Genomic DNA, 13,007 nt, shown 5'->3' with positions numbered 1-13,007 from the left:
GCCACACATGGGTGAGCCTCGAACTTTATGCCAAGTCTAAGCAGCCAATGACAAAGGGCCACGTATTGTATGATTGCATTTATGTGAAATGTCCACACATGGGTGAGCCTCGAACTTCATGCCAAGTCCAAGCAGCCAATGACAAAGGGCCACATATTGTATGATTCCATTTATGTGAAATGTCCAGAATGGGAAAATCCAGAGAGAGAGGGAGCAGATTACTGGTCACCCAGTGCTGGGGAGGAAGGAAGAATTGGGAGGGGTGATGACTAAGGATAACAGGGTTCCTTGTTGGGGAAATGAAAATGTTGTAAAATCAATTGAATTGTAGTGATGGATGCACCGTTCGGTAAGTATACAAAAAGCCACTGATTTTGACACTTTATTTTTTATCTCTTTCTATCTATCTATCTAGGAGACAGTCTCTGTTGTCCAGGCTGGAGTGCAGTGGCATGATCTTGGCTCACTGCAACTTCTGCCTCCCGGGTTCAAGCTATTCTCCTGGCTCAGCCTCTTGAGTAGCTGGGATTACAGGTGTGTGTGACCACACCTGGCTAATTTTTGTTTGTTTCAGATGGAGTCTTGCTCTGTCGCCCAGGCTGGAGTGCAGTGGCACGATCTTGGCTCACTGCAACCTCTGCCTCCTGGGTTCAAGTGATTCTCCTGCCTCAGCCTCCCGAGTAGCTGGGATTACAGGTGCCCACTACCTGTAACACCCAGCTAATTTTTTTTGTACTTTTAGTAGAGATGGGGTTTCACCATGTTGGCTAGGCTCATCTCTAACTCCTGACCTCAGGTGATCCACCTGCCTTGGCCTACCAAAGTGCTGGGATTACAGGCATGAGCCACCGTGTCTGGCCCCATAAGGTGGATTTATATTCACTTTTTAAGAAACTGCCAAACTGTGTTTTGGAGTGGCCATACTGCCACGTTCCCCCCAGCATGTGTGAAGGCTCCATTTCCACACACCCCCGCTTGATATTGATGTGACATCTTTTTAATGTTGAACCTTTCTCAATAACACATGCAGCATGGCCTTCTTTGCATTCAAAGTGTTTCATATTCCTCGGCAGCATTCGAAAGATTTCTTCATATAGATTGTGTGTGTATATTTTTGCGCATTTATTTCTGAGAGTTTTGTTTTTTGGGAGTGTGCTGTTGCAAATGGGATGTTTTCTTCTGTTAACTTTTCTAACTGCTTGTTTGTACATAGGAAGACTGAGGCCAGGCTTGGTGGCTCACGCCTATAATCCTAGCACTTTGGGAGACTGAGGCAGAAGGATTGCTCGAGCCCAGGAGTTTGAGACCAGCCTGGGCATCATAGTAAGACCGCATCTTTATTTTATTTTACTTGTTTTTTTTTTTTGAGACAGGGTCTTTCTTTGTCACCCAGGCTAAGTGCAGTAATGCAGTCCCGGTTCACTGCAACCTCCACGTCCTGGGTTCAAGCAATTCTCGTGCCTCAGCCTTCTGAGTACCTGGTATTACGGGTGTGTGCTATCACACCCGGCTAATTTTTGTATTATTAGTAGAGATGGAGTTTTGCCACGTTGGCCAGGCTGGTATCGAACTCCTGGCCTTGAGCAATCCGCCTCTCTCGGCCTCCCGACGTGCTGGGATTACAGGCATGAGCTGTGCCCGGCCCCATCTCCATATTTTAAAAATTAAGAAAAAGGAAGGCTGCTTAATATGTTACTTTTGTACCTAACTCCTTAGCAAAATCTGTCTGCCTCATTTTTCAGAGTAAATATAATTATTTTACCTCCTGCTTTTTTCTTAAATGTCTTACTTTCCTCCTTGCCTAGTTTCATCAGCTAGGGCCTCCAAAATAATAGTGGTAACAGAGGCCATTCTTTTGTTGCGAAGGTTAATGGAAGCTTGTGTTGCTTCCATCCCCTACAAATGATGCTGGGCTCTGGCTTGATGGGTATGTGTCTGGATGTAATTTCCTTTATTGTGTGTAATTTAAGGAAGTATCCCTCTTTCTAATTTGATGGGGTTTTTTTTTCTAAATTTTGTAGTAAATTTTGTCAAATGCCTTTTCAACATCTATGACGATTATGATTTTTAACATATTAATATGAATGAAATTAGGCTGGGCGCAGTGGCTCACACCTGTAATCCCAGCACTTTGGGAGGCCAAGGCAGGCAGATCACAAGGTCAGGAGATCGAGAGCATCCTGGCTAACATGGTGAAACCCCATCTCTTCTAAAAATACAAAAAAACTAGTCGGGTGTGGTGGTGGGCGCCTGTAGTCTCAGGAGGGTGAGGCAGGAGAACTGAGTGAACCCAGGAAGCGGAGCTTGCAGTGAGCCTAGATCGCACCATTGCACTCCAGCCTGGGTAACAGAGCGAGACTCCATCTCAAAAAAGAAAAAAAAAGAAAAAAGAAATATATATATATATATGAAATTAAAAGATGTTCTAATTTTGAGCCATCCTTGTCACACTGTAGAAGTCTCACTTGGTTTAGGTCATTTTTTTTAGGCCCCAGTGGGGTTTGTTTGGTAATATTTTATTTTGGATTTTCTTACATTGATTTGTATGTAAACGTGTTACCTTGTTTTGTTTTGGAGATAGGGCCTTGCTCTGATGCCCAGGCTGGAGTGCAGTGGTGTGATCATAGTTTATTGTGATTTCGAACTCCTGGGCTCAAGTGATCCTCCTGCCTCAGCCTCCTAGGTGGCTACAGGCATGTGCCACCATGCCTGGCTAATGATTAAACTTTTTTAGAGACAGTCTTGCTATGTTGTCCAGGCTGGAGTTCAGTGTATATTGTAGACGTGAATTGGTCTTTCCGCTGGAATCATTCCCTCTCCTATCTGTTTCGAATTCATGCACAAGTACTCCACTCACGCTCCCCAGTTGCAAAGTATTGATGTTGTCCAACCTGCCTTGAGAAGGGAGAACTATGTTTCCCTCTTTGTATCTCTGCTGGTGTCCAGTCCACTGCTGTGTTTTTGGTAAATACTTGACCCACAGAGTGTGGGAGGCAGGAAGGAAAGGCTTCTGCATTTCCTTTCTCGACTAGAAATCATGGATCCGTTAAGCATATTGAGAAACCAACAGGTTAGGTGGCTGCACACTCTAGTTGCATCTGACTCTGAATTGCTCAGGGTCCCCTGCGCACCAGTGATTTGCTTTTCTTTTATTGCAAAAGCAGAAGTGGGGGCTGACTGAGGCTGGGCAGCCTTGGGAGGCAGGCAGGCACGCGTCAGCACCATCCTGGCTGTTTGTAGGTTGTATGACCTTGGGGAAATCCCCTCAACTCTCTGAGCCTTTGTTTCTTCTCTCATTAAGTGGGGATCATCCATTCCTCATTGGACTATTGTAAGGTTTAAGATCAAACATCTTTTTTTTCTTTTTTTTTTTTGAGGTGGAGTCTTCGCTCTGTCGCCCAGGCTGTAGTGCAGTGGCGCGATCTCGGCTCACTGCAAGCTCCGCCTCCCAGGTTCACACCATTCTCCTGCCCCAGCCTCCTGAGTAGCTGGGACTACAGGAGCCCGCCACCTCGCCCGGCTAATTTTTTGTATTTTTAGTAGAGATGGGGTTTCACCGTGTTAACCAAGATGGTCTTGATCTCCTGACCTCATGATCCACCCACCTTGGCCTCCCAAAGTGCTGGGATTACAGGAGTGAGCCACTGTGCCCGACCCAAACTTTTTTTTTTTTTTTTTTTTGAGACGGAGTCTCTGTTGCCAGGCTGGAGTGCAGTGGTGTGATCTTGGCTCATTGCAGTCTCCGCCTCCTGAGTTCAAGCAGTTCTCTGCCTCAGCCTCCTGGGTAGCTGGGATTTACAGGCGCCAGCCACCACGCCCGGATTTTTTTCTTTTTTTTTCCCCCAGTAGAGATGAGGTTTCACCATGTTGGCCAGGCTGGTCTTGAATTCCTGACCTTATGAGCCACCCACCTCGGCCTCCCAAAGTGCTGGGATTACAAGCGTGAGTCACCACACCCAGCCCCCAGATCAAACATCTTTCAAGGCACTTGGAGCAGTGCCTGGTCTCCAGGGTCTTTAGGCTGTAACCATAGCAAAACACTCAAATCACAGCCACTCTCCTTCTGTCTTCCCTCCAGTGTGGGGGTATGGAGGACCAACCTTCTCATTCCCATTCACCCTGGAGTTCTTTCTTCGGAACTTCATCTAGCACCTGCTGTGCACCAGGGATTCATTGGGGGGGATGATGGGGCAGAGGTCAAGGACGGTCAAGTCTGGCCTTCAGCTTGCCTCAGTCCCCGTGGCTGATGCCTTGCCCTTTGCTCTGGAATCTGGACCCTACAAGCTCCTACCAGGCTCAGTGCAGAGAGGGCTCTAGGCCACCCCCTATCGGTGAGCAGATTCCATAGCCACCCACACCTCCCCCTCTCTTGAGTGGATAATCAACCCCAGCAATCCAGAGACATGTTCTTGGATTCTGCCAGCTTTATTTTTCAGTTGAAAACTCAAAGGAAAAAGTTATATTCCCAAAAGAAAGTAAAAAACTTCCAATGATACAGCCTGGGGGCCTGAGTTCACAGGTGCCCCTACCAAAACAGAGGTCCTCCCCAGGGCCCCCTAAAGCATTCAGTCCCAGTGTGTCTACCCCAAAGAGAGAAGCTCCCTACCTGGGTTTCTGATTAATGGGCTTGGGGCCATCAGTTCCCCTCAAGGAATCTCCTGTCTCAAAAGACCCCTGGGTCAGGCAGGGAAAGCCAGCACCAAGCAGCTGAGCTGGCTTCGTGTCCCCCAGCACGCAGTCAGCATTCTGAAGCAGTGGCTTCCCAAATGGCTGTTGAATAAGTGAATAAATATCTTGGGCACGAACAGGGGCCAGGTGGAGTTTTCTCTGCAGAGCTGGCACTCGCTGGCCGCACTGTCTCCTGGTTTACAGTGGAGGTGTGGAGGAAGGGGGAGAATTACCCAGACCAGTGGGAGAGTTTCATGTCCCCCGCAAGTATTTTGAGCCCAGTGGCAAGGAGCCCTTCTTCCCTGCGTTTGCAGCACGTGCGGTTCTGAGTTTCCTGGCATTCCATGCTAGTTATTCTGTCCCAGCCATGAATCTTGCCATTGCCAGGGAGCTGGAATTGCAGTAGAAGGTGAAGGAGTTTGAAGTCTGGCAGCCTAGTGCTGGCATAGACAAAATCTCAAACTGTAAAGGAGAGAGAAGAGAAGTAAGACTAGGCTATCGGCCCCAGAGGAGGCCCCTGCTGTTTCTTGAAATAAATTATGCTGGGGCCCCTGGCCCTCATTATTAAAACGACAACTCCCCCTCCACTCCCACTCATCTCCCTCCTGCCTTTTTGTAACAGCAGCCGGCATGGGTCAATGAGTCCCTACACCTGCAGGGCCTTTGCAGGCAGTGGTGCTAGGCCCAGCCTGCTGCATTCCTTGGAAATTGAACAAGCATCTGTGGAGTGTCGGGCTCTGCTGCCAGCACCCTGGACACAAAGAAGACCAAGACATAGTTCCTAGCCAAGGGGAGGTCGGAACCTTAGCACACGATGCTTTGAGAGCTCAGGATGCATCCAACCCAAAGTGTGGGCTAAAGGGAGCTCACTGTGTGGGTGAGATCTTCAGTATAGCATGTGGTGGAGGCCATGACACGGCGCTCCTGGCCCTAGAGGGACTGCTCTGCTGTTTCACCATCAAGTGGGGTGGACAAGGGCACAGATGGACACTCAGAGCTACCAGGCAAAGGAAGTGTCCTTCTATCCCTCATCTGCTAGGAGAACTGTTTAAAAGATGGGCTTCAATTTTTTTGAGATGGAGTCTCGCTCTATCACCCAGGCTGGAGTACAGTGGCTCACGGCAACCTCTGCCTCCCGGGTTCAAGCAATTCTCCTGCGTCAGCTTCCTGAGTAGCTGGGATTACATGCGCCTGCCATCACACCTGGCTAATTTTTATATTTTTAGTAGAGACGGGGTTGGGCCAGGCTGATCTCGAACTTTTGACCTCAAGTGATCCACCTGCCTTGGCCTCCCAAAGTGCTGGGGTTACAGGAGCGAGCCACCGTGCCCAGCTATTTATTTTTTTGGAGATGGAGTCTTGCTCTGTCGCCCAGGCTGGAGTGCAGTGGTGCAATCTCAGCTCACTGCAACCTCTGCGTCCCGGGTTCAAGTGATTCTCCTGCCTCAGCCTCCCAAGTAGCTGGGATTACAGGTACATGCCACTATGCCCGGCTAATTTTTATATTTTTAGTAGAGACAGGGCTTCACCATGTTGGTCAGGCTGGTCTCAAACTCCTGACCTCAGGTGATCTGCCCGCCTCGGCCTCCCAAAGTGCTGGCATTACAGGCATGAGTGACGTTGCCTGGCCGGGAAGTACCCTTCTATTCCTCATCTGCTAAGAGAACTGTTTAAAATATGGGGTTTAGGTGGCCTTTTCTGCCATCTCTTTCTACTACATTCTGGTTCTTTTTCAGATATATAATTTTCAGTAATTAGTAAATTAGCTGATTTGCTAAATTAATTACTAAACTACAAATTTAGTAATTAGTAATTTTAATAATTTCTAGTTCCCTGCTAAAATCTATAATCTGTGTCTAATAAGCCTACTATCTGAGTCCTGTGGGTCTGTGTCTATTGCCTGTCTGTGCTAGTTTTTACGCTTAAGGAGATGAAATTCTAAGAGTGTTTGGTTTTATAACTACGGTGTTCATAGGTAAAATGTTTATCATTGTATCACCACACCTAGCACAGAGATGCTCAATATACATTTCTAGTGTAAAAAATTTTAAATGTAGTTAAAGACATGTAAAATTTACCATAACCATTTTAAAGTACACAATTCAGTGTAAGTACATTCATATTTTTGTGCAACCAATCTCTGGAACTCAGTAAATCCCACCAAACTGAAACTGTATCCCCATTAAATAACCCATTACTGCTCTCTCCCAGCTCCCGGCAGCCACCACTGTACTTTCTGTCTCTGTGAAACTGATTACTCTAGGTGCTTCAAATAGGTGGAGTCATACAGTACTTATGTTTTCGTGACTGGCTTATTTCACTTTGTATAATGTCCTCAAGGGTCATCCATGTGGTAGCGTGTGTCAGAATTTCCTTCGTTTTGAAGGCTGCATCACGGTTGATTGTGTGGAGAGACCACATTTATCTGTCAGTGGACACTTGGGTTGCTGCTGTCTTCTGGCCGTTGTGAATAATGCTGCTATGAACATCGGTGTATAAATGTGTGAGACCCTTTGAATTTTAGGGGATACATACCCAGAAGTAGAATTGCTGGATTGTATGGTAACTCTTTGTTTTGAGACAGAGTCTGGCTCTCTCACCCAGGCTGGAATGCAGTGGTGTGATCTTAGCTCACTGCAACCTCTGCCTCCCGGGTTCAAGTGATCCTCATGCCTCAGCCTCCCAAGTAGCTGGGATTACAGGCCCGCACCACCACACCCAGCTAATTTTTGTATTGTAGTAGAGATGGGGTTTCACCATGTTGGCCAGGCTGGTCTTGAACTCCTGGCCTCAAGTGATTCGCCCACCCCAGCTTCCCAAAGTGCTAGGATTACAGGTGTGGGCCACTGCACCTGGCCTATTAACTTTTTGATGAATTGCCATACTGTCTTCCATAGCTGCAGCACCATTTTATATTCCCAGTAAGAACACACAAAGGTTCAAACAACTCAATGTCCTAACACTTGTTATTTTCTGTATTGATTACAGCCATCCTAATAGGTCTGAGGTGGCACCTCCATGTACTTTTTTTTTTTTTTTTTTGAGACAGAGTCTTGCTCTGTCACCGAGGCTGGAGTGCAGTGGCGGGATCTCAGCTCACTGCAACCTCTGCCTCCCGGGTTCAAGCAATTCTCCTGCCTCAGCCTCTTGAGCAGCTGGGACTACAGGCATACACCACCACTCCCAGCTAATTTTTTATTTTTAGTAGAGACGTGGTGTCACCACGTTGGCCAGGCTGGTCTCGAACTCCTGACCTCAAGTGATCCACCCATCTTGGCCTCCCAAAGTGCTGGGATTACAGGCGTGAGCCACTGTGCCTGGCCTCTCCATGTGGTTTTGATTTGAGTTCCCCTAATAATTAGTGATGTTGAGCATCTTTTTATGTGCTTATTGGCCATTTACATATCTTTTTTTTTGAGACGGACTTCACTCTTGTTGCCCAGGCTGGAGTGCAATGGCGCAATCTCGGCTCACCGCAACCTTTGCCTCCCAGGTTCAAGCAATTCTCCTGCCTCAGCCTCCCAAGTAGCTGGGATTACAGGCGCCCACCATGCCCAGCTAATTTTGTATTTTTAGTAGAGACGGGGTGAGAAACCCCGTGGATAACATGTTGAGGCTGGTCTCGAACTTCTGACCTCAGGTGATCCACCCGCCTCAGCCTCCCAAAGTGCTGGAATCACAGGTGTGAGCCACCGCACCGGGCCCTTTGTACATTGTTGAACCGGGTCAGGTTTTTGTTGTTACATTGTGAGAGTGCTTTATGTATTCTAGATGGGAACTCCTTATCAGATATACAGTATCCTTCAATGCAATCCAGTTTGTCTATTTCTCTATACGCTGATTCTCCTGCCTCAGCCTCCCAAGTAGCTGGGAGTACAGGTGCCTGCCACCACACCTGGCTAAATTTTATAATTTTAGTAGAGCTGGGGTTTTGCCATGTTAGCCAAGCTGGTCTCAAACTCCTCACCTCAGACGATTTGCCCACCTCGGCCTCCCAAAGTGCTGGGATTACAGGTGGAGCCACTGCACCCAGCCAGCTTCTTTTTTAATTTAAGTGTGTACAGCTACAAATTTCCCTCATAGCACTGCTTTTGCTGCATCCCATAAGATTTCATATGTTTTGTCTCAAGATACTTTCTAATTTTCCTTATTTTTTTTCTTTGATCCACTGGTTTTGTAGTATGTTGTTTAGTTCCCACATATTTGTGGATATTTCAGTTTTCCTTCTATTATGATTTCAGTCATTTAAAATGTATTAAATCTTGCTTTGAAGCCTAACATACAAACTTTCCTGGAGAACATTCCACGTGTACTTTTGAAGAATGTGTTTTCTGCTGTTGGGTGAAGTTATGTGTGTGGTAGTTATCTGTCTGGGTGTTGTATCCATTATTGAAAGTGAGGTATTGGGCCGGGTGCAGTGGCTCAGGCCTGTAACCCCAGCACTTTAGGAGGCCAAGATGGGTGGATCACCTGAGGTCAGGAGTTCAAGACCAGCCTGGTCACCATGGTGAAACCCTGTCTCTACTGAAAATAGCCGGTCGTGGTGGCATACGCCTGTAATCCCAGCTACTCTGAGGCATAAGAATCACTTGAACCCAGGAGGTGGAGGTTGCAGTGAGCTGTTATCACGCCACTGCACTCCAGCCTGGGCAACAGAGTGAGATTCCATCTCAAAAAAATAAAAAAAAGTGAGGTGAAATCTCCTACCATTATCATAGAACTATCTATTTCTCCTTTCATTCTACAGTGTTTGCTTCATATATTTAGGAGCTCTGAGGTACATTGCATGTACATTTATAACTGTTACATCTTTTTGGTGAATTGACTATTATCATTATCTCTTATAACAGCTTTTGACCTTAGGTCAATTTTGTCTGCTATTAGTATAGCTACTCCTTCTCTATCTTATTTCATCCTTTCACTTTCAACCTGTATAAGTCTCTTAGTCTTTTGATTGTGGAATTCATTTGTATTTTTAAAGATTACCATTCTGACGCAACTCGCTAACCTGGTGACTGTGTCATGAGGCCCACAGCCAAGGACTGCGGTGAGCAGTTGCTGTGGGAAGACTCCAGCACACTACTGATGGGACTTCCCAATGGGGAAGGACTTCCTGGTGCCACGCTGGTGATTGTTTTCTGCATGGCTTATGGTTTGCTTTCTCTCTCATTTCGTCCCTTTGTGTTTAATTGATGTTTTTATTGTGACACACTTAGGATCTCATTTCCTTTTGTGTACATTCTATAGATATGTTGTCATTACCATGGGGATTACATGAAACATCCTGAATTTATAGCAAACCATTTTAAACTGGTAAGTTCGATCACATACAAATACCCTACTCTTTGACAGCTCTGCCCCCCTCCTATGTTGTTGATATCACAAAGTATATCTGTTTTTAGAGACAGGGTCTCACTCTGTCACCCAGGCTGGAGTGCAGTGGCATTATCATAGCTCAGTGTAACCTCAAGCCCCTGGACTCAAGCAATCCTCCTGAGTAGCTGAGACTACAAGTGCATGCCACCACCATGCCTATTTTTTTTTCACAAATTATATATTTAACATAGATGTATAGTTATACATCTTTTAAATCCAATAAAATAATTATAGAGATGAATCAAAATTACAATACAGGTCTTTATATGTGGCCTCAAATTTCCACCTAGCATCTTTTTTTTTTTTTTTTTGACTTGAAGGACTCCCTTTAGCATTTCATGCATAATGAACTCTCTCAGCTTTTGTTTATTTGAGAATGTCTTAATTTCTCTGGTCGGACACGAGGTGGGCAGACCACGAAGTCAGGAGTTCGAGAGCAGCCTGGCCAACATGGTGAAACCTCGTCTGTACTAAAAATACAAAAATTCACCGGGGGTGGTGGCGCATGCCTGTAATCCCAGCTACTCGGGAGGCTGCACCACTGCACTCCAGCCTGAAGGACAGAGCAGAGACCCTGTCTCAAAAAATTAATAAGAATAGTGTCTTAATTTCTTAGAGTTCATAATATGCCTTTATTTTGTAACTTATAACCACCTTTTAATTTGTCCTTCAAAAGTTAATTATAATTGGTGACTGCTTTTCTTAGATACTTCTCTGGTGTCCAAGAGGGGAATAACTTAGCCCTTGATTTAAAAAAATAAACCCTAAGGGAGGGAGAGGACCTTAACTGCAGATACCATTCCATTGTGAGACTGTGGCTGTAAGTCTTCTCTGTTGTCCTCCCAGATGTTTTGTTGATGGCTGAAGTAGCAGACAGTTTTGTATTTACATGGTCAAAACAACGAGCACTTCTGCTTGATTCACAGGTTCTCCGAGGTTCCCGTGGAGCCACACCACCTCCTGTCTTGGCACTTCGTAGTCGTCTCATCGAGTCCAAGGCTGCCTCCCAAGGGTCTGGTTGGTACACCGTGAAGTTGATTCCTGCCTTAAGCCTAGCTTTGCAAGCAGTTGTCCTATATTCTCACCAGTCACATTTTTGGTACTAGAACGGCGCGTTTTATGGTGCACTCATAAGTGGACGCTGAAATCACAACCTGGCCATTTGGATGTTCAACCAATGCTTTATGCTGCTGAGTCCTTGGAACTCACCACCCGTGCCAGAACTCACTGGAGCTGAGGTGTGTGGCGCTACCTTGTTTCTCTGCGGCTGGTATTGCACACATTTTTCATGCATTTATTTCCCACTGTTTACTTTTGAGTTTTTGTTTTGTGAGACAGGGTCTCAGTCTGTCATGCAGGCAGGAGTGTGATCATGGCTCAGTGCAGCCTTGACCTCCTGGGTTCAAGCAATCTCGCCTCAGCCTCCCAAAGTGCTGGGAGTACAAGTGTGAGCCACCCCACCTGGCCTACTTTTGAGCTTTGAGTTCTTTATATATTCTAGAGATGAGTACTCAGTCTGATAGGTGGTCTGTAAACATTCTTCCCAATCTGTAGCTTATCTTTCCATCTTCTTAATAGAGTCTTTCAGACAGCAGAAATAAGATCTCTCTTGCAAATACTCTGCCTCTGTAGCAGGAAAGCAGCCATAGACTATGTAAATGAACGTTGGTGGATCCCTTGAGTAAGTGTCATTCGTGGTAAAGATATGTCTAGACAGTAAAGATATCTCTAGACAGATCAGTGCTGAGAGGCTATTTCATTCTTAAATAATAGTTGAGCTGGGTACACACGCTAACCTAATGCTTATTTTCTCTTACTCCACAGTCTTCTGCTATTGCTGGTGGGAGATCAATTATCAACATATTCTTCCTTCTTTCTACCCTCTTCAGTAGCTTTTAGGACCTTTTCTTTGTTTTTTCTGCAGTTTTGTTATGATGGGTCTTGGTATGGATGGATTTATTGTATTGGGGATCGTGCCTCCTGACTCTAAAGGGTCCTGTGTCTATTTTCATTCTGGAAATTTTTTTTTTTTTTTTTTTGAGACGGAGTCTTACTCTGTTGTTCAGGCTGGAGTGCAGTGGCGCAATCTCGGCTCACTGCAACCTCCACCTCCTGGGTTCAAGTGATTCTCCTGCCTCAGCCTTCATAGTTGCTGGGATTACAGGAGCACGCCACCACACCTGGCTCATTTTTGTATTTGTAGTAGAGACGGGGGTTTTGCCCTGTTGACCAGGCTGGTCTCAAAATCCTGACCTCAGGCGATCTGCCCATAGTGCTGGGGTTACAGGCATGAGCCACGGCACCTAGCATTTCTTTTAGACATGTTGGATCCTCTTATTTCATCCTCCCTTTCATTGTCATATTTTCCAATTCATTAATTTTCTCTTCTGTTAAGGTTTTAAATGTCTGAATGGCAGCCACTAATTCTGGCATCTGAAGCTCTTGGAAGTTTACTCCTGTTGTTGCCACTGACTTCTATGCCCATTTAGTGGAGGCTTTGGCTGTGGGAATCATACACAGCACTGGATGAAGGAGCTGTCACCACATGGGATCTGATGCTGTCTCAAGGTAGCTAGCGTTAGAACTGAATTAGAGGGACACCCTGGTAGTGGGGATAACACACATTTGGTCACAGAAGTCATCTGCTGTGTTGATGATTGTTGTGATGTGAGAACAGAGAGAAAACAGGGCTGAGTATTTTCCCTAAACAGTGGTGTACATTGATAAGGCTGGGCGTAGTGGCTCCCACCTGTCATTTCAGCACTTTGGGAGGCTGAGGCAGGAGAACTGCTTGAACTTAGGAGGTGGAAGTTGCAGTGAGCCGAGATTGTGCCACTGCACTCCAGCCTGGGTGACAGAGTGAGCCTGTCCCAAAAAAGAAAAAACCTAATAGCAAATTTTCAAGAGGTGACTTAATGTGGCTCTCCGGACACTTAGCTTAGTAGGCGGTAGGGAATCCATTT

General features: G+C 46.0%; 1 protein-coding gene and 1 long non-coding RNA gene across 3 annotated transcripts in view; one reads left to right on the top strand and one right to left on the bottom strand.

The window, feature by feature from the left end:
- The first annotated feature begins 273 nt into the window (after nt 1-273).
- On the top strand, nt 274-12,057 carry LOC134738532 (uncharacterized). Of its 2 annotated transcripts, XR_010124289.1 has the most exons (4): nt 274-349; nt 9,916-9,981; nt 10,971-11,282; nt 11,869-12,057. It is a non-coding gene; the product is annotated as an uncharacterized LOC134738532 (long non-coding RNA). The 2 variants fall into 2 exon arrangements; XR_010124288.1 differs by lacking the exon at nt 11,869-12,057 and having other exon boundaries at nt 10,971-11,394.
- LOC129016230 (uncharacterized) overlaps nt 5,055-13,007 on the bottom strand; it is a 151,490-nt gene continuing 143,537 nt past the window's right edge. The window contains exon 67 of the mRNA XM_054455393.2: nt 5,055-5,130. Coding sequence (XP_054311368.2) covers nt 5,126-5,130 — 5 coding nt within the window. The 3' untranslated portion in view covers nt 5,055-5,125. The remainder of the gene's footprint in view (nt 5,131-13,007) is intronic.

Source organism: Pongo pygmaeus, chromosome 18 (assembly GCF_028885625.2).
Source record: "Pongo pygmaeus isolate AG05252 chromosome 18, NHGRI_mPonPyg2-v2.0_pri, whole genome shotgun sequence".
Classification (NCBI taxonomy): Eukaryota; Metazoa; Chordata; class Mammalia; order Primates; family Hominidae; genus Pongo; species Pongo pygmaeus.
This window is presented reverse-complemented; position numbering and strand designations above follow the sequence as displayed.